General features: G+C 38.3%; 1 protein-coding gene across 1 annotated transcript in view; it reads left to right on the top strand.

Annotated features, from left to right (window-relative positions):
* anos1b (anosmin 1b) overlaps window positions 1-21,895 on the top strand; it is a 120,337-nt gene that overhangs the window by 78,272 nt on the left and 20,170 nt on the right. The window contains 3 exon segments of the mRNA XM_079808356.1: window positions 697-881; window positions 4,200-4,329; window positions 20,604-20,800. Coding sequence (XP_079664482.1) covers window positions 697-881; window positions 4,200-4,329; window positions 20,604-20,800 — 512 coding nt within the window.

Below are 21,895 nucleotides of genomic sequence, written 5' to 3' on the forward strand. Positions count from 1 at the left end.
TAATTCAGCCATATATGTTTGATCCAGAAACTGATTCAGAAGAGTAAGTGGAAGAGTGGAAAAGTCAATGTATCAGAATGGTAATGCGTTTTATCGAACAGCTAATAATGTGTTGCTAATGTTACACAAACCATATTCCCGTTCGGCATCTCAGAGTCAGACAGCTGCCTTCTAAGAATCAGTATCCTTTGAAACATCATAGAGCTTTAGTGGAGAAAGGCATATAGTTCCTGATTCCTAATGTACCTGATTTTTCATATCAACAGTCTTCTCTTGTGACTCCACTGCTTCAGAGCAGTTAATGATATGCTAAAGCCCGCCCACATGTTGACGTCATTGGTTACAAGGTAGTTTATGACGTCAGAAACACCAGCGATTTCAAAACATGTTTTTGAGACTGTCTTTGGTTTACTGCAGTTTTAAGGAGAAAATACCCAGTAATGGTGTTGACTGATGGATTTTCACATGGTTTTACTTAAAGCATATTAAAAACACCACACAGACATCTAAACAGTATTACAAACTTGATTTTCACCACAGGGGGTCTTTAAATACGCTTTTTATATGCTGTTGTATTTTGACCTGATTAGCTTATTTACTGTCACCCTCATTGTCCAAACAGTCTTCACTTGTTTCAGAAAAACAAATATGTAGGTTAACTTTTTTGCCTCAAAGTCTCTCTTTGTTTTTGCTAAGGAGTCCCTTTGAAGCCAAGGAGAGACATTTCCTTTTCAGAGGACCTGCACGGCCATCTGAAGGTGACATGGATGTCCAAGTTTAACGTCTCTGTTGAGCCAGTTCTTTATATTCTTCAGAGGAGGTGGAATCATGGGATTCAACCCAGTGAGGATGAAGCATCGACCTGGCAGACTGTTCTCATGGTAAATGGTCACAGACGCAAGGCTGTGATTAAGATTAAGCATCGAGTTTATTCAGATTAAGGACATGTGGGTAACCCACTGTTACACATAATTCTTCAAACCTCCTTGTAACATCTTTCTGGGACTCTTCTTAGAGAAAATCTCCATTCTGTTAGGTTTAACACATGTGAAATAAAATGAATAGCCATAACATGCATTCTCACTGATTTGTGTATACTTAGCTAGAACTATTTTATATGATCATATGGTTCATTAACAATTGGTCTGTGATGTTTAGAGCATTTAGAGAGTTTATAATATACTATAATAAACAATCACAAATTGGTAAAGTTATTGTGCTGACTCTGCTGTTAGAAGTGCTTTGTCATTTCAGCATTTTGTGCTCTTGCACATCTTGCTTCATAGTCTTTAATTGTAAGTGCATTACTTTACCCTTGTGAAAAAGTGTGCTTAATTGTATTATATGTGCACTCTGCAAGTCTTAAAATTGTATTTTAAAAAAACTATACTTGCAGATAATATAGTATTAATGAAATTAAAGGCCACTTAAGTGCACTTAAAGAGAGACACTTGATTCTTAACACACTTAAGTACACTTTTAAAAAGTGCACTTTGTAGTAATGTAAAATTAAACATTTTACTTTAAAAAACATTTTAAATCATTGTTTTAATAATCTTTTGTTGTGTTAAAGAAGAACACTTATTTTGATGTGTTGACTGACATACTAAAGCACATGTAAAGTACTAGATTATAATTTTAATTGTAGTGTGTTATTCAGTATTACATTTTAATATTTATTTTACTTACATTTTAAATTTAAATTTTCCATAATAATGCTATTTTAAAGGGGTCATGACATGGATTTTTGGTATTTTAGTATGTTCCTCGAGGCTCACTTATAGTGCCCTCCACTAATATTGGCTGTCTTGGTAAATATGAGCAAAGGCGGCTGTGAAAATAAATCTGCATTGTTAATCCTTTTCCTTTTGATAAAAAAAAATAAAAATTCTAACCTTTCATTGAAGTAAAACAATTGAAAGTGCGGGGTGGGAATCCTCATTATAAAATAAATGTTTTTCTCTAGTTCACGTTGGCACCCAGTTATTGCAACCTCCTTTTTCCAAGATAACAGATTCTTCTCCTATAATGCCTGATGAGTTTGGAGATCAGAGACTGCTCCTCCATACAGAATTTCTCCAGATCCTTCAGATTCCCAGCTCTTCTCTTCAGTTCAGCCACTCATTCTCTATAGGGTTCAGGTCAGGGGACTGGGACGGCCATGGCAAGAGCTTCATTTTGTGCTCAGCAACACATTTGTGTGTTGATTTTGATGTTTGTTTTGGATCGTTGTCCTGATGGAAGATCCAACCACGGCCCATTATAAGATTTCTAGCAGAGGCCGTCAGGTTTTGATGTTTTATCTGTTGGTATTTGCTAGAATCCATGATACCATGTATCTGAAAAAGATGTCCAGGACCTCCAGCAAAAAAGTAAACCCACAACATTAAAGATCCAGCAATATATTTAACCGTGGACATGGGGTACTTTTATCCCTGTTTGCACTAAACCAATCTGGTGGGTTTGCCGCCAAAAAGCTCTTTCTTTAGTTTCATCTGACCACAGAACCAGGTCTCGTTTGATGATCCAGTCGTGTCTGACAATTGAATATGCTGGAGTTTGTTTCTAGATGAGCAAGGAGGATTTTGAATCCCTCCCAAACAGCTTGTGGTGATGTAGGTGCTGTTTGATTTTTATTTGTTTTTTGTCTTTCCGACCCCAAGAATCAACTAATCTCTGCAATTCTCCATCTGTGATCCTTAGAGAGTCTTTGTCCACTCAATCTCTCCTCCTCACCATGCATTAGGACGATATTGACTCACGTCCTCTTCCAGGCAGATTCGTAAAATCTTTAGTTGATTGGAACTTCTTAATTATTGCCCTGATGGTGGAAATGGGAATTTTCAATGCTTTAGCTGTTTTCTTACAGCCACTTTCTATTTTGTGAAGCTCAACAATCTTTTGCTGCACATTAGAACTATATTCTTTGATTTTACTCATTGTAATGAATGATTAAGGGAATTTGGCCTTTGTGTTTCATCATATTTATACTCCTGTGGAGTATACAGGAAGTTATGGCTGGACAATTTCATGCTCCTAGTCACCCTGGTGTGTTACAAAATTAAAATATGAATGGGAATATACTTCAGAGATATTTTACTCATAAGAATTTTTAGGGGTGCCAATAATTGTGGCCAACTTGTTTTGCAGAGAAACATTTATTTCATAATGTGAGTTTCGCCCCACTTTCAATACTTTTACTTCAACAAAAGGTTCGAATATTGTGATTTTTTTTAAATAAAAGATCAAAAGGATAAACATGTTAAAATAAAATAAAGTTTTTTGCACAGAAAAACAAATATAGTTTTCAATCGTTTTCAACAAATCGTTTTCAGACCTGTTTTCAGCTGTCAAATGCTCCAAACAAACATATAATCATCCAAAGCCATTTAAATAAACCATCCACTTCCGAAGCTGGGATCCTTCTGAAGTCTGTACAGAGACACAAACAAGCTGTTTAAACTGGACGATCAAAGCGAACAATCTTTCACTCTTCCAACTGTCCTGTTGTCTGAAGACTCAAACACTTGGAGTACGTCAGAAACTGAACACACATATGTGTACTGTATCCAGTGTAGACAGTAGACAGTATATTTGCCCTGTGTGACGTCACAGATCACGCAATATCAAAACAAGCTGTTTTTTGGAGCTTGATTAAATAAATGCTTTGTTTATAATGACGACGATGTTTTAAACAGGATGTTTTAATAGTTCAAAGACCTCTTATATGTCAAAAGATCAAGGCAAATTTGATTTCTCATGTCATGACCCCTTTAAAGTATGCTAGTGTACTTCTTTTTCACAGACTTAAACTGAGGGAAACATAGCAGAGATGCTGTACATTGACATCGGACTGAAAATAACTTGGAGTGTGTGTGTAAAATCACACTTAAATTAGTGTTTTCTTTATAAGCTCTAAAGCAGTTCTGAAAATGAATGGTCTTCTCAGGAGATTAAGACACATTGAAAGAAACAGGCAGCTCATTGTGCACTTCCTGAGCTCCCAGTGGGATCTGTGATGTAATGGATAGGGACGTTTGAGCTGTGCTTTTCAACAGGCCTCTATAGAGAGATATCCCTGCGCTGGATCAAGCTGTCATTACTGTGACTCTTATCAGAATACAGCAGTGATGGAGCTCTTCCATCCTGCACCAGGAGCGGATCTGTCTTAATTAAAGTCTCTCTGACCCTTCTTGCAGACGATGGAGGACCGCTCCGTGTTGAAGGACATCCGGCCCCACAGATGGTACCAGTTTCGAGTTAGCGCGGTCAACAGCCAGGGCACAAGAGGCTTCACCACTCCCAGCAAGCATTTCTTTTCTGTACGAGGTAAAAAAAAAAGAAAAGAAAAAACAAGCTCTTTCCGCAAAATATTGCTTTCTGATGGAAAAGTGTTTCTTTGTTTTGGTAAATGGAAGCACACAATTTCACACAATTTGCATCATGAGTTTCACTGCAACAGCAGGCCAACAGGTTTTTCAGTAAAGTTTTGGTCATATTGATGATTTATAGGTCCCAGAAATGTGCATATTAAATATGATACAGTAGTCATTAATACGTCATTAAAATCAAAAATAAAAGTCATGTTTTAAAAAAAATTATGAAATGGTATTATTTATGTCCTAAGAAGATGGAAAATAGCAATACATACATTTGATTTATAAGCAATACATACATAAGATTTCTCTTTATGGTCTTGCCATTTAGAGGGTTAAAGTTTACCAGACCATTTTTTAAAACATTCTACTAACTGTATTTTCACCCAAATGTAACGTTACTTGAACGTTTATTTGAAATATTTGAGAACGTTAAAACGTCTTCTTTTTTAAAATGTTTTAAGAATGTTTTGTCCTAACATTTATATAACTTTTAAAGAACATTAGTGAAAGTTATGGGAACATTCCTTGTTAGCTGGGTTCTGGCTTACTACATTGAGTATGTCCTTTAATAACAGTCATCAATTATTGAAAGGGACATTAAGAACTATTACAAACTTGATCATCATGAAATGGCGAATTAATTTACCCAGTGAACTTCACAATAAGGTTCCATTTGTTTAAATTAGTTAGCTAGATTGATTAACAAAATAACAATGAAAAATACACTATATTGCTAAAAGTTTTGTCTGCCTTTACATGCACATGAACTTTAATGACATCCCGTTCTTAGTCTGTAGGCTTTAATATGGAGTTGCCCCACCCTTTGTAGCTTCAACTCTTCTGGGAAGGCTTTACACAAGGTTTAAGAGTGTGTTTATGGGAATTTTTGACCAGTCTTCTGGAATCGCATTTGTGAGGTCAGGCACTGATGTTGGACAAGAAGGCTCGCAGTCTTCGCTCTAATTCATCCCAAAGATGTTCTATCGGGTTGAGGTCAGGACTCTGCGCAGGCCACTCAAGTTCCTCCACACCAAACTCGCTCATCTATGTCTTTATGGACCTTGCTTTGTGAATTGGTTTGCAGTCATGTTGGAACAGGAAGGGCCATCCCCAAACGGTTTCCACAAAGTTGGGAGCATGAAATCGTCCAAAATGTCTTGGTATGCTAAAGCATTAAGAGTTCCTTTCACTGAACTAAGGGGCCAAGCCCAATTCTCTGAGCTCCTGAGAGCGACCCATTCTTTCACACATGTTTGTAGAAGCAGTGTGCATGCCTATGTGCTTGATTTTATACACCTGTGGCCATGGAAATGATTGGAACACCTGAATTCAATGATTTGGAGGAGTGTCCCAATACTTTTGGCAATGTACTTCTAAAGCACTTAAATAAATGATAAATGTATGAAAGTTTGAGTACTGAGAAAGCATACTTTTATTTAAGGGGTCAAGGAGGGCTATGTGGAGGTATATTAGGCAGAGGAGCTTGCTTGGTTTGATTTGATCCGTTTGATCTGATCTGTACTGCACCATTATCATCCCTCTCATATGTTTGGCTGCTTGGATATATTACTCCTTAAAGTAAAAAGTATTTTTTATTTTATTAAATATATTTTTATTTTGTGCAGAATAAAACACATGGGACAGATATAATAGTTTGGACAAATATGGCTTAGTGGACAGTTTCCAGTTTTGGTTTTGGACCCTGAGTTTGGATTTGGGTTGGAAAATCCATCTTGGATCAAGATTGAAGATATGATCAACTTTATCTCGGAGCTGCAATCTGGTGTGGCAAGCATTTTTATGCATGTATGAACCCATCAGCACATGGCCTGGATAAGGCTCTGTCCAGCATCTGCCTATGAGTTTCATCTAGAAATGCACCATATCACTTTTTCCAAAACGAGTCCGATACGAGACTTTAATTTTTGGTACTTGCCGATACGAATACCTGTATTTACATTGCATTTGTAATTTGTAATTATATTGGGTCGAAAAAACTAAATAATGTTTGTTTGTTTTTTTGTTTTGTTTTGTTTTTAATACCATTTCTGTGTAAAGCACTTTGAATTGCCACTGTGTATGAAATGTGCTATACTAATAAACTTGCCTTGCCTTGACTTGCCTACTGGCCTGGTTGGGTCAGTGGTTCAAATGTTTAGATACATACCAGTGAAATATCACAATTCTCTATTAAAATTTTGATACTATAGCAAAAACTACTAGCCTAATAAATGTAAATTTAAAACATTATTAAAGGTGAGTCACTAATAAAATAAGAACAAATAATCAAATTGCAAATAGCACAAATAAATATGATAGAACAATCATACAAATTAAATAAACAGAGCTTTTTATGAATTTTAGGTAGGTCTAACAGTAGTTTTCAGGTAGAGAAATGTAATAATCAAATGTAAAATAATACTGCGTAGTCTAAACTGTATAAATTAAATATAGATTAATCTTTATTAAAGTTACAAATATCCTTCAGTCAGCAGTGTTATTTTTTTTATTTTGTTTGTTGTTTGATTCACATTTAAAACACAGATTTATTCGGCTGCTGTCACTTTAAGAGTTGCACAAATCCAATATACTGATACACGTGTTTTATTTCTCAACTGTTTATGTTCACTTACAACATAACCAACTATGTTTACTTGGATACTTGCCAAGACATCTTCTTGTGCTTCAATATTTAAATGGGCAAGGCTTAAAAACTTGTGCAAATGTTAAACTTTTGTGACGTTAACTGTCCCGAGTGTCACAAACAGGCCCCGGGCCATCAGTCAGTCCTTATTGTCAAGCCCTGCCCAGTGCAGCGGCACAGTAATCACATGATGTTTTCCAGTAATAATGTAGTGAACCACTCATTATACATAAATCACGTAACAGTCCGTTTTTACTTATATATACAATTATTTTTAATACAAATGATGCATGTTTGCTGAATGAGTGATTAGTAATCAAGAGCATGCAACAGAAGTGTGCTCTCTCTCTTTACCGTCAGTTAATGTTAAAAAGATGTGCCTTGTTTTACTTTCTTTGCTATTGACTTATTCAAACTACAAACTTTCCAGCAAAAGATATGCGCTCGACAAGCTCGTACATCTGTGCCGCTGTGCGATCAATCCACTCCTCGTGTTTTGCTTTTATAGGCATTACTATTTAATTTGTTTAATATTCAACTAATTAGATACATTTACTTCAAAGACATCCTTCTCTTTTATCTCCATTCTGCTCTCTGTTTGCTCTGTTGTCTGTGTTTCTTTGTCTGGACATGAACACTGTACACATGCTGTGTATTATTGGTTTTTGGTGTCAGAGCATTTTAATAGGGGCTTTTACACTGGGTAGTTATAGGAACTAGCCACCAGGATGGTTCCTCGAGAACTAAATGTTCCCTAGGGCCATTTTCCTGGTTGCCTTCGCACCGCCTCTGATGTGAGTGCTTGTTGTGACTTTTATTTTGATGGCACGGCGGACTTTCATTTTGACAGCGCTGAGAACGAAAGAGCCTGAGCACACAGCTCTCACATTCTCTGTCTTCATTAGTTTTCGATCTGTTTAACAATCCTGTGTAATACGTTATTAGATAGAACTGTCATACAAAGAAAGTAGACAGTATATAAACAAGTATTAGCGTTTTCCATGTGGCTGATGTCCAATGTCGCTAGCTTAGCAGAAGCATGTTTTGCTTGGTTCCCTCAAAGTGTTGGATTTTCTCTTTAGCGTAAAGGTTGAGAGGTCCATCGGTCACTATTTTCCATATATGTAGAGTTAGTTTCTGAGTAAATATATAGACTACAATCTGTGTGTGTAGATGGCTTTTTTTTTAAATGGCGTGAGTGCTAGTGCTGTGCCAATCAGCCCAGGTGAAAAATACATACTATTAAATGTATTAGAAATGTACTTGAGTGTGTTTTTAGTACAATTTAAATATAATATAAACATACTACTTGAATTTCAAGTGCATTTTTAATACATTTAATATTATGTCCTTTTCACCTGGGAGGGTACGCTTACATCACTGGCAATTCCTATTGTGCTGGGTTAGACCCTATACTCTGAAGTATAAGCTAAATTAGTTCCTCCATAAGTAGTTCCTAGAACTAAAATAATACTAGTTCCTGCGGTGTGAACACGCCAAAATCCGGGTACTTCCGTTAAAAGTTCTAGGAACTATGGAAAGGTTCCTCTGGTGCGAAAGTATCGGGTATTGGTGCATCCCAGGTTTCTTCATTATAATGCAGAAATACTTGAATGGTTTAAAAAATTACATTGCAAATAGTTGATACTGACACTCAGTTGTTGCCAAAGGTACATGTGGGTGATCTCCATATATATATATATATTGCAAAATTCGTACAGGATGAGCGTACAAAACAAGTAAATTTAACTTGCATATTTAAAAAAGGCATATATATATATTTAAAAAAGGCATACATACATATATATATATATATATATATATATATACTGTATAGATGCCTTTTTTAAATATGCAAGTTAAATTTACTTGTTTTGTATGCTCATCCTGTACGAATGATAGGTGAATAAGACTTATGTAGAAGCACCTAACCCTGGGGCCAGTTGCATCAACTTTGCCACTATGTTAAGACCATGTCTTAAGAATTAGTTTGACCAACTAGTTAGATAATAGGTAATCAATCTTACTTTTCCAATTATTCCAGCTACTTTTTTATGTAACTGACTTTAAAAAGTTAGAGCTAGTCTTGAAGAAAAAACAGGAGTAGTTCACTTGAGAATTAAAATGTCCTGATAATTTACTCACTCCCATGTCATCCAAGATGTTCATCTCTTTTTTTCTTCAGTCAAAAAAAATTAAGGTTTTTGAGGAAAACATTCCAGGATTTTTCTCCATATAGTGGACTTCAATGGGGTCCAATGGGTTGAAAATTGCAGTTTCAATGCAGCTTCAAAGAGCTCTACACGATCCCAGCCAAGGAAAAGGGTCTTATCTAGCCAAACCATTGGTCATTTTATAAAAATAAAAAAAGATATACTTTTTAACCCCAAATACTTGACTAGCACTATCTCTAAGATGCGCTAGGCATGACGTAATCATGTTGGAAAGGTCACGTGTGACGTAGTTAAAAAAAAGTAGGGTAGGGCAAAAACTCATTTTCTCCTCCAACTTAAAAATCGTCCTACATCGTTGTTTTACCTTTATTTTGTTTTGTAAAGGGTGTTTGACTTGCACGTTCTTGCTACGTCACACGTGAGAATTCCAAAGTGATTACTCATCGCATCGCAGAAAGTGCTAGTCGAGCATTTGTGGTTAAAAAGTATATAAATTACATTTACATACATGTATTACATTACATACATTTTTAGAAAATGGCAGATCGTTTGGCTAGATAAGACACTTATTCCTCGGCTGGGATCGTGTAGAACTCTTTGAAGCTGCATTGAAATTGCTATTTGGACCTTCAACCCATTGGACCCCAATGAAGTCCACTATATGGAGAAAATCCTGGAATGTTTTCCTCAAAAACCTTAATTTCTTTTTGACTGAAGATCTAGGATGACGTGGGGGTGAATAAATCCTCAGGAATTTTATGCAACATGCCACAAGTTGTAAGCCTAAATTTTATATAAATTGTAACTTGTCTCTCAAATCTGATTGGTTGATTGTAATGTTGTTCCAGAAATCAACAAAGATCAACAACTTTACTTGGTGAAGTTGGTTCATTTCTTCAGAGCAAAAGTTCAGTACTCATTACTTTAGGTGACCCCTAGCCATTCAGATTTAGTTTACTCTCCCGCTTAAGGCTTTGTGTCTGTGACACAGTGCAGAGAATGTGCAAATCCCCAAAGGACGAACCAGAGACCGCAGCAGTCCTACATCACTGCCATCAGCCACCTCTGGAAAACCACTCTGCCATAAACCCCAGAAATCCTCTGAATGAGGTCTTGCAGACACACAGTCACCCACGCACAAATACAACACCTCCTGCGTTCGGGATCTGGCCTGTTCTCAGTATGTCAGATGTGAAACATGTTTCTAATAGGATGAAATAAGCTTTTCCATGGATGCGGAAAACATCCTTCTGGGCAAGCTGAAATCAAACTGATTCAAACCTGTGCTTTCGGTTTTTGGACACATTTAAACAAACTTGTTTTTGTACCAGTTTGTTTAATTTCATATCTCTAATACTCTCTGATCTGAATGATACGGCCCATATCATTGGAGACCTCAGGGGTGCTTGCGTTGGCATGTTTCTAGTGCTAGCCCGCCTCAACACCACGGCCAAGATATAATTACACACAGACTGAGGCAACACTCAACCCGCTGCCAACAAGGACTGGAATCAAACCTTCTGCTATTTTGAAAGATTACAAACTCTTGGAGAGCCTGTGCTAAACTGAGCAAGAGTAAAACGAGTGTGAGAAATATCTGACATCTTCCACTGATGTCCTGGGATTGTCATCCAAGCTGTTTCTCAATGTCCGATCTGCCTCATGTCAAGACAGTCAACAAGGATTAGCTCAAAGTGGAACGGAAATTAGCGTGCTCCAACACTGAAGCAATATCTCGTATATTATCCATTGGCGCAGACATCTCCAGAACCCATTGACACATAAACACAAAATTTGTACAAAACATGCTGTAGAGAACTTGGAAATAACTTTCTACCACATGGATTTCGTTCATCCTACTTTAAGCCTCAGACATGAAACTGCTTGAGGATGTGAAGTCCGAGGGATGGGAGGGGTTGAATTGAGAATGCTTGAGGTCAGAGTTCAGGCGCGTGGCTGCCGTTGCTGGAGGGAAACCTGCAGATGAAGGATCCTGCATGACTTAATGATTCTGTGAGAACAAATACAAAGTGACAGTTATGTGCTAGTGAACTAGCCATTATGTGCTTTGTTTAGTTGCTGCCCCCCAGTCTGAAATGAAACCGACATCAATGGGACCCGCAGACCAAACACAGCCCCTTCTGAATCTGCCCAGAGGCATGACATTAGCATGTGAGCTGAACTGACATATCAAAGCGTCTTTCCTCTGTCATGGTTAATGCAAATGAAAGCACATTGATTGGCCTCCAAGGTAAAGCGGCTGCTATAATCGGAAACAGAGTGTCTACGTCTTTGAAACGAATGGAATGCATTATATTTGTTTGATGAGTCAAGTATCGCTATTAATGTTGCTCATGCCTAAGATTAGTGACTAATTCCACATGCTACAATCATGAATAATACCTCAAATAGTGTGGCTTGTTGAGAGAAGGTGTGCTATTACTTTTCTAAATGATTGGACAAATGGTTTTTGGCCAAATATAAATGTAAGTAAGAACTCTAAGAACACCTTAGCAACCATCTAGCAATACCTCAGCAACCACTCACACCTCCTTAGCATCCTTTATGAAAAATAAGCATGTGCACTTGTAGTGTACTTCAAATTTGTACTTGCAGATAATATAATATTAAAAGGTTGGTTCACCCAAAAATTCTGTCATGATTTATTCACCCTCATGTCATTCCAAACCCATAAGACTTTGTTTATCTTCGCAACACAAATTAAGATGTTTTTAATGAAATCTGAGAGTTCCCTTTCGAGGGAACTTCACACTGCGTCCAATAGGACTGATATGGTTCCCAAAGCAGTCCTATTGGATGCAGTGTCTCGTTCCCTTCTCAGGGAACTATGGTTAAAGTCATAACCTGAGATTAGACGGGCGTCAACAAAACACGTAAATATCTGCATCGTGGTGCTCTCGTGAATGCATGTTGGAGATTACACTGATCAGGCATTAACATTATTTTGTTGGTCCCCCTTTTACTGCCAAAACAGCCCTGACCCGTCGAGGCATGTGCTGCGTCCCAATTCGCCTACTTATACTACGACCTAAAAGTATGTACTAGAGCTGCAACTAACGATTATTTTTTCTGTCGACTAATCTAACGATTATTTTTTCGATTAGTCGACTAATCTAACGATTATTTTTCCGGATTAATCTTATGATTCTTTTTACTGATTATTGTACTTCAAAGAGGGTAGTGAATTTGTATATTATTTTAACATGAAATCAATGAATGATGACAATATTAATTGTATTTCAGGAAGGGTAGTGTACATAGTAGGCTATGCCATTTTATAAAGAAATATATGAACACAAGAAGCTTTTTAAACATAATATATAATGATACTATTCATCATAAAATGTATACAGAGTAGGCCTAATTAGGAAAAGTTGTTTACTATAGTAGTTGAGTATGATTTACTTATTGATTTGTGTCAATAGTAAACGAAAATGCACTTGTATTTATCTGCAAAAGGTTCACATACAGGAGCTTTCAGCATAGTTTTAATATAGTATAACTAGTTGTCTATTTTGAAGATACATGTGCATAAACAACGACTAAAGCTGCCAGAAGTTTTAGCCCAAACTTCAAAGACACATTTAAATGATTAAAGCTAGAGGCATATCTTAACTTTAATGTTACTTTAATCATGCAAACTACCTATATACAGCATGTTATTATGCATATGTGTTTGGGACAGAGGGGAACCGGGTCGCATTAACAGGAGATATATGCAGCCCATAATAAATAAAAGCACGAGACGTACTGGGGTCGGAAAAGAACACCGGAAAATGTGACCTGCTGCGTCCCAATTCGCATACTATCCGTACTAAATAGTATTCGAAAAAAGAATTAGTATGTCCCAAATCTTAGTATGTTGAAAAAAGTATTCCAAAGATTCCCGGATGGTCTACTATTTCCGGTCAGAATCCGAAGTGCTGATCGATGCGCACTCTAACGGCTGATATTGCCCACAACCCATTGCGAGATGGACGAGGATTCGATTAGAACTACAAACGCGGATAAAAAGTGTTTAAAAAACTACAAACATGACGGTTACGCGAGTCTGACGGTTAAGTGGAGAGGATTAGATAAAGTGGTTTGAGTGAGCAATTATCAGTATTTAACCTGACGAAAAGATATTTATTCAATATTACCCACATTATATTTCTCCTTCAGCAGCATTGAGAACTTTTGTAATGATACGTTTGCCCATTAACTTTGCAAACACATGAGAGGAGTCTCTGCATTAAAGACCGACGAAAGGCAGATCAACGAGCGACTACATTTCTCTCCGATACGGTAGGAAATTAAATTGAAAGTGGAGGATATGAACTGTGACGATGACTGACAGGGCAGTTTAAACGGTGACGGGACGCACGTAACAGAGTCCGTTAAAGATGACGAAGTAGTATGTCCCAAAGCTTGCATACTCTTCTGCTATACACTCAAAAGTATGTACTTTTTCTTCACAAAAAGAGTACATACTTTTAGGACGTAGTATAAGTAGGCGAATTGGGACGCAGCAACCGTCTGTTGCAATACACGCGCCACGGTTCAGCTGCGCGAGAGAACACTGGCAGCAGGGTTGCCAGGTTAACACAACAAAACCCACCCATTCGTTACTCAAAACTAGTCCAAAACAAGCCCAATCGCGTTTCGGGGAGGTTCTCTGGTAAACATCGCGTTCGGGGGGTTAAATATGTGTGTTTTTTTGCAGGGCTGCCGGCTAAAATTCTCATTCCCGGGGCTAAATATCACATAATTGGGATCGCTTCAACCCGCGGACATGAGACACAGCCCGCGGCAACAGTGTAGAAGTAGCCCAATTCCGCGGAAAAAAACAGGACTTGGCAACACTGACTGGCAGTGTGAAAGCTCCCGCTCTCCACGCGCACAGCACCTGCTCTGCCACCGCGCGCAATGTGAAACCGGCATTACAGAGCGAACAAAGCACAGTTTTACTCGGCTTCTGTTTAAAGTACTCCCACACTTTTGAATGTCGCGGTCTGGCTTTATATGATAAATGATCATTTTCACTATGCCCGGGAGCAGAAGCTGCCATTATTCTAGATCTTCTGTTCCATTCTAGAACGTAAATAATGTGCCGCCGACGCGTCGACGCATTTCACGCACGTCGACGTATTTTCGTAGTCGACGTCATCGACGACGTCGACGCGTCGTTGCAGCCCTAGTATGTACTCTTTTTGTGAAGAAAAAGTACATACTTTTGAGTGTGTAGCAGAAGAGTATGCAAGCTTTGGGACATACTATTTTGTCATCTTTAACGGACTCTGTTGCTTCGTTACGTGCAACCCATCACCGTTTAAACTGCCCTGTCACACTTAAAATCCTCCACATTCAATTTAATTTACTACCGTATCGGAGAGAAATGTAGTAGCACGTTGATCTGCCATTCGTGGGTCTTTAATGCAGAGATTCTCCTCATGTGTTTGGAGTGTAAATATAATGATGCATTCAAAAGTTAATGGCCAAACGTATCAGTACAAAAGTTCTCAATGCTGCTGCAGGAGAAATATAATGTGGATAACATTGAATAAATATCTTTTCGTCAGGTTAAATACTGATAATTGATTACTAAAGCCCCTTAATCTAAACCTCTCTACTTAACCGTCGGACTTGCACATCCGTCTTGTTTGTAGTTTTTTAACACTTTTTATCCGCGTTTGTAGTTCTAATCGAATCCTCGTCCAACTCCCAATGGGTTGTGGGCAATATCAGCCATTAGAGTGTGCGTCGATCCGCACTTCAAATTCTGACCGGAAATAGTAGACCATCCGGGTATCTTTGGAATACTCTTTTCAACATACTATGATTTGGGACACATTAATTCTATTTTCGAATACTATTTAGGACGGATAGTATGCGAATTGGGATGCAGCAATGGACTCCACTAGACCCCTGAAGGTGTGCTGTGGTATCTGGCACAAAGATGTTAACAGGAGATTTTTAAGTCCCGTAAAATGTGAGGTGGGGCCTCCATGAATCGGACCTGTCAAAGTAACATCCACATGGATGGCAGGACCCAAGGTTTCCCAGCAGAACATTGCCCAAAGCATCACACTGCCTCTGCCGGCTGTCTTCTTCCCATAGTGCCTCCTGGTGCCATGTGTTCCCCAGGTAAGCGACGCACACGCACCCGGCCATCCACGTGATGTAAAAGAAAACATGATTCATCAGACCCGGCCACCTTCTTCCATTGCTCTGTGGTCCAGTTCTGAGGCTCACATGCCCACTGTTGGGGCTTTCGGTGGTGGACAGGGGTCAGCATGGGCACCCTGACTGGTCTGCGGCTATGCAGCCCTATACACAACAAATTTTGATGCATTGTGCATTCTGACACCTTTCTATCAAAACCAGCATTGACTTCTTGAGCAATTTGAGCTACAGTAGCTTGTGTGTTTGATCGGCCCCAAGTGCATCAATATGCCTTGGCCGCCCATGACCCTGTCACCGGTTCACCACTGTTCCTTCCTTGGACCACTTTTGATAGATACTGACCACTGCAGACCGGGAACACCTCACAAGAGCTGCAGTTTTGGAGATGCTTTGATCCAGGTGTCTAGCCATCACAATTTGGTCCGAGCTGTCTTTGAAATGTGGTCTTTGAAGGACAGCTGGTTGTCAAAGATTACACCAAGGTTTCTGACCGACCCTGAAGGGGTGATCAGAGATTAACCTAGCTGGATGGCGAAGTCATGTTGTAATATCGGATTGGCCGGGAAGACGAGCAGTTCAGTCTTTGCCAGGTTGAGCTGCAGGTGATGTTGTTTCATCCATGCTGAGATGTCCGCCAGACAGCTGGAGATTCTTGCAGCTACTGTGGGGTCGTCTGGTTGGAATGAAAGGTAGAGAGTGTCATCAGCATAGCAGTGGTATGAGAGGCCATGTGCCTGTATGATGGGTCCTAATGATGTAGTGTAAATGGAGAAGAGGAGAGGTCCAAGCACTGAGCCCTGAGGAACCCCTGTGGTCAGCTGATGTGCTTTGGATACCTCCCCTCTCCAGGCAACCTTGAAAGACCTACCTGTGATATAGGACTCAAACCAGTGGAGTGGAATCCCTGTGATGCCCAGTGATGAAAGGGTGGACAGAAGAATCTGATGATTGACCGTGTCAAAGGCAGCAGATAGATCGAGGAGGACAAGGACTGATGATTTGGACTCAACTTTTGCAATCCGCAGGGCTTCATTTTGCTGCCTAATTTGTCCCACCCACTAACAGGTGCCGTGATGAAAAGATAATCAGTGTTATTCACTTCACCTGTCATAATATTATGCCTGATCGGTGTAATATTTTGTAAATAAAGTGGTTATGTTTTTTTGGTGCAAACAAAGCACTCGTGTCTCTTCATATAATTGAGGTTAGACCACTGGAGTCGCATGGATTACTTTTATGATGTCTTTACTACCTTTCTGGGGGTTGAAAGTGGTAGTTGCGTAGCTGTCAATGGAGGGACAGAAACCACTCGGATTTCATCAAAAAAAATCTCCATTTTTTTTCCTTATGGGTTTGGAACGACATGAGGGTGAGTAATTAATGCAACAAAAAGGCCTCTTAATTATACTTAAAGAGAGTACACTTTAAACACTTAAATACACTTTTAACAAGTGCCCTTTGTAATCATGTCAAACGGAATGTTTTACTGTAAAATACATTTTAAATAATCATGTTTAATAATATTTTGTCATGCTTTACAGAAGTACACTTATTTGAATGTTTTGACTAACATACTAAAGCACATGTAAATTACTTGTAAAATTGTAACTGTACAGTTTTTTATGTTGTTTTTAAAGTTAATATTTTAGATGTACTAAATTGCAACTTCATCATTACAAATGTGTAATTATATTTGAAAGTATACTAAAGTTTACTTCTTTTTCACAAGGGATTGTAGCGAGGCCGGGGCATATGGGGTTTTGTACAGACATGCACCACTCGTCATAAATGTTCTTAACAAACTTATACGATCATGAGTGAATATTTCTGCATCTATAGTCATAACTGTTTTTAAGGTTCTGGTGGGTGTGCTTACAGTAAAATGAGGCACAGGCTGAATGTTATGTCTACACTCTTGTTCTGTCTGGGTTATTCGTGCATCACTGGCAGCGGTCATGTGTGGTGGGTGTGAGCTCTCCCAGCAGCGGCAGTAGACACACTCCACATCCGTCATTAGCATACTTATACATGCTCACTTTTCAACTCATGCCTGGAGCCCCTCTCTTTGCCACATCAACAGAAACAGACCATCTCGCCTGTCTAGGAACAGTATTAACCACGCACACACACTCACATACACACCAACTAGTTTTTATATCAATATGTAGACTCTCCATAGGCGTAATGTTTTTTATACACAAATCAGGCATAACATTATAACCTAATATTGTGTTGATCCCCCTTTTGCTGCCAAAACAGCCCTAACCTGTCGAGGCATGGACTCCACTAGATCCCTGAAGGTGTGCTATGGTATATGGCACCAAGATGTTAGCAGCTGTGCCTTAGCTGCCCTTGACCCTGACGCCGGTTCACCACTGTTCCTTGGACCACTTTTGTTAGATACTGACCACTGCAGACCGGGAACACTCCATAAGAGCTGCAGTTTTGGAGATGCTCTGACCCAGTTGTCTAGCCATCACAATTTGGCCCTTTTCAAACTCGCTCAAATCCTTACACTTGGCCATTTTTCCTGCTTTTAACACATCAACTTTGAGGACAAAATGTTTACTTGCTGCCTAGTATATCCCACCCACTAACAGGGGCTGTGACGAAGAGATAATTAGTATTATTCACTTCACCTGTCAGTGGTCATAATGTTGATTTGTTATGCCTGATCTGTATATATATATATATATATATATATATATATATATATATATATATATATATATATATATATATATATATATATATATATATATATATATATATATATATATATATAAAATAAGGGTGCGATTTGTGGAAAAAAAACTGAGGGGGGGGGGGTCTTTTGAAAAGTTTTTTTTTGTCTTTTTCTTGAAAATAAATCACAAACCACAGTCAAGCTTATAGTCAAGTCAAGTCAACTGTATTTATATAGCGCTTTTTTACAATGCAGATTGTTTCAAAGCAGCTTCACAGTGTTATAGCCTATATAGACTATTTTTGCCAGCTGTTACAGAAACATTTTATTCAATAATTATTCTGATTTAACATTGAGCTTTGAAGTAGTAGGTTAGATAGCTTCGATTTCTGACAACTATTTACAATGACGCAAATAATTCTTAATTTCTGATTGGAATGCAAAATTATGCTAAATCAATTGGTAGTTATTGATATTCTGAATAGAATGAGACACAAACCTGTACATATTCAATCGTGTTTGCTCCCATTTATTTTTGTTCACAGTGCTTCGTACACAACATAGGCTACAATCTTTTAGTCCAAAAGTGCACACATTTGGAAAGATATGTATTCACACATTTACCTCATATTTCTCAAGATAGAAAAGAACCATCATTTCTTGATTACTCGCAGAAAGACGATTCTCTGCTGATCCAACAGTAAATATTGCACGATAATAATTCCCACCTTACGGTGACGGTAAACTTCGGCGTTCTGGCTTTTATGCGTCAGTTTATTATATATAATATTTGCATTAGGTCACAATAGAGTGAGTAGAAACATTATATTAATCTCATACTTTCACTCTGAAATAGATTAATGGTGCGCACTGACTTGCTGAAAAGCTCTGCATGTATTGAGGCACATGAAACAGGAATGAATCCCAGACTGTCACTAAGCGGGAGCGCTAACAGTTAAATCCATTTCCATTTCTGATTTTATTGTTGTTTGTGTTGTCATGTTGCAGCGTTTTACTTGACAATGTTTAAAAAAATTTTTTTTTTTTTTTATTGTATATGCTCTGTTGGTGGTTTGTGGAGTAGCATCAGATATTTTTATGGCAGTGGCTATTTACACTATTATACACCGTATAAATAGCAACTAGATTCTATTTACACTCAGTGAAAATAGCATATTTTCTTAGCGACAAGCGAAGTGCAAATAGCTGTAGATGCTATTTACGAATTGAAAATAGTGATATATTCTATATACACCATGTACGTAAAAGTAGTTCTTTGCAATATGTGTAAAAAGTAATTAGATGCTATTTATACTATATTTTGACAGATACATACTATTTGCAACTCAGTACTGTTGTACATAAACAGGATGCAAAAATAACATATAGTGTAAATTATTATATTTATTAAAATTATTAAATGGATGCCACCTTAATGGGACAATAAAAACCCTCCCTACACTTATCCCTAACCCTACCCAATAAATGCTTTTATTATTATTAAACATTTTGTTAGGCACTTTATTTCCATTTTTAGAAAATTTTCTTAATTTTTATTGAAAGTAAATGCCTTTTCAATGTGATATGTGATAGGAAAAGAGAGAAGAGCGAGCTCTGCAAAAGGCGGATTCAAACCCAGGTTGATCGCATCAAAACCTAGATCTTTAAGCCTTATGCTTTACTGACTATGCCACTGAAAACATTGAAATACTCCCCTTTTTTAATCTTGTTTTTCCCAAACAGGCATTGTTAGACAAATAGCACTTGCTAACAAGGCACGCTATTTGCACTTTGTGTAAATAGACACTCAGACATTCAGCAGAGACAGGGATACATAGACTAGAAGGGGGGAAACTCTCCACCCCCCCCCCCCCCCCACACACACACACACACACACACACACATACACACACACACATTCCCCCCTATAAATCGTACCCTGTATATAATGATATATTATATCCCAAAACCCTACCCCTAAACCCAACCCTTACAGAAAACTTTCTGTCTTTTTACATTTTCAAAAAACCTAATTTAACTGTTTTATAAGCAGAGGGGCCCGGCCAAATGTCCCCATAATGTCAAACATTTTCAGTTTTACAATATTTGTGGGGATATTGTCCTCACAATGTAGGTTAAACAAGAACACACACACACCTTTATCCCTGCTGAATAATATGGTGGCTTGTGAAAACACTCCACATGGAGTCAAGAAACACTAAAGATTTCAAGAACGCCAGCTCTCTTAATAACCAAGCGACCCAAACTCACAGCACTTGTGTAGATGGAGCTGCATTTACTGGATTATAAGTTATCATGTAAAAAAAAAATCCATGTAAATATGGAAAAATCACATTAGCAATAAAGCTGCCCATCAATTGTTTGCCTTGCTGAAGTTATTCTCCTGTCTTGTGCTGATGTTCTGATGTTTCTTCTGGTTCACTTCAGGTCATGTTGAGTGAACACAAATAAACTGACAAGAGTGTGATGAAAAGCAGTGGTCTGACAGAAGCACCTTCACATCTCTGTTTCAGATCCGTTTCCCCCAGAGACCCCACAGAATGCCAGAACAAGGAACCAGACAGTTCACCCTGACGGCACAGTGAGTGTTCTGGTCCTGTGGGAGGCCCCCAGGGAGAGCGACTTGGTGGTCCACCATTACAAGGTGACCTGGAACACTCCAGGAACACCCCCAACCAGCCAGAGCCGGGCTGGACGGGTCACAGATGGGGTAAGCCCTCCTGAGCTCAGCCCTTTGTCTCACCCCTCCTCTGGCATATTCTCTCAAATACTGTGCATACTTTTATATCTCTGCTAAACTGTGAACCTGTAGGGGGTTGCGTTCAGTGTTTATGTATGTGGAAAGTTCATTTCAGAAGAATGAATAAGAAAATTAAGCCAGACCGAGGCTGCAGATAGTGGCCAAAATCTTGTTGAGGCTGTCAAGGTTAGAGCACAATTTTTACCTTTCTCTCATAAAGTTGAACCTGAACCCTCAAAGAGGGAAGAAATTTCCCCAAGTTGTTTTTCTTGGTTTCAGTCTTGGAATGTCAGACCCAGGAAGTGCTAAATCTGCAACTGAGTTTAAGGATTTAAACATTTTCAGTGGTCAGCCTCACTCCCCTCGCAGGTGTTGGACTCATGTGCCCCACCTGTGATGTAGTAAAGTGCAAAAGCCAGTTAAGTCGGTTCCCCACAACGACCGCAAAACAAAGACGCAGCTGGCCTAGTGATCAGCATATTTTATTGTAGTCCAAGTGCTCTCCTGAAAGCCACAGCTCTCAAATGGTTTTGATTAGGTAATTTGTTTTTACAATGCAATAACCTCTATGTCTGAGAAAGCAATCTATTTTATTGAACAGTAGCCTATAAAGAACTATTTCGGCTGACAGATTTTTGTTCTCAGAATGGATCACTGCAAGCGTTTAAGAGTTATTGAGAGTAATAGAAAATGTCAGAACATTTTCAAACTGCCTGGAATTAAGAATCTGTTAAATCCAAAAAACACAACTTAGTTGAAACTTAATGCACAGTGGCCCTATATGTCTGTTATTTTAGAATTTAAGAATGAAAAAAGTATGGCTCGTTTAACAGCACTATTTGTCTATTGTATGTCAAGTCAAGTCAACTTTATTTATATAGCGCTTTTAACAATGTAGATTGTTTCAAAGCAACTTTACAGTGTTAAACAGGAAAATAATGCAGCATAATTTTATTCAGTTGTATAGCCATTCTGGAAAAAATGCTGCATGATGTCATCAGTTCGTTTCAATTATCATACAGTGACAGTGTGGGCTTTAGATCAATAATTAGATCAGTAATTTAG

This window comes from Gobio gobio (genome assembly GCF_949357685.1).
Source record: "Gobio gobio genome assembly, chromosome: 24".
In the NCBI taxonomy this organism is placed as follows: domain Eukaryota; kingdom Metazoa; phylum Chordata; class Actinopteri; order Cypriniformes; family Gobionidae; genus Gobio; species Gobio gobio.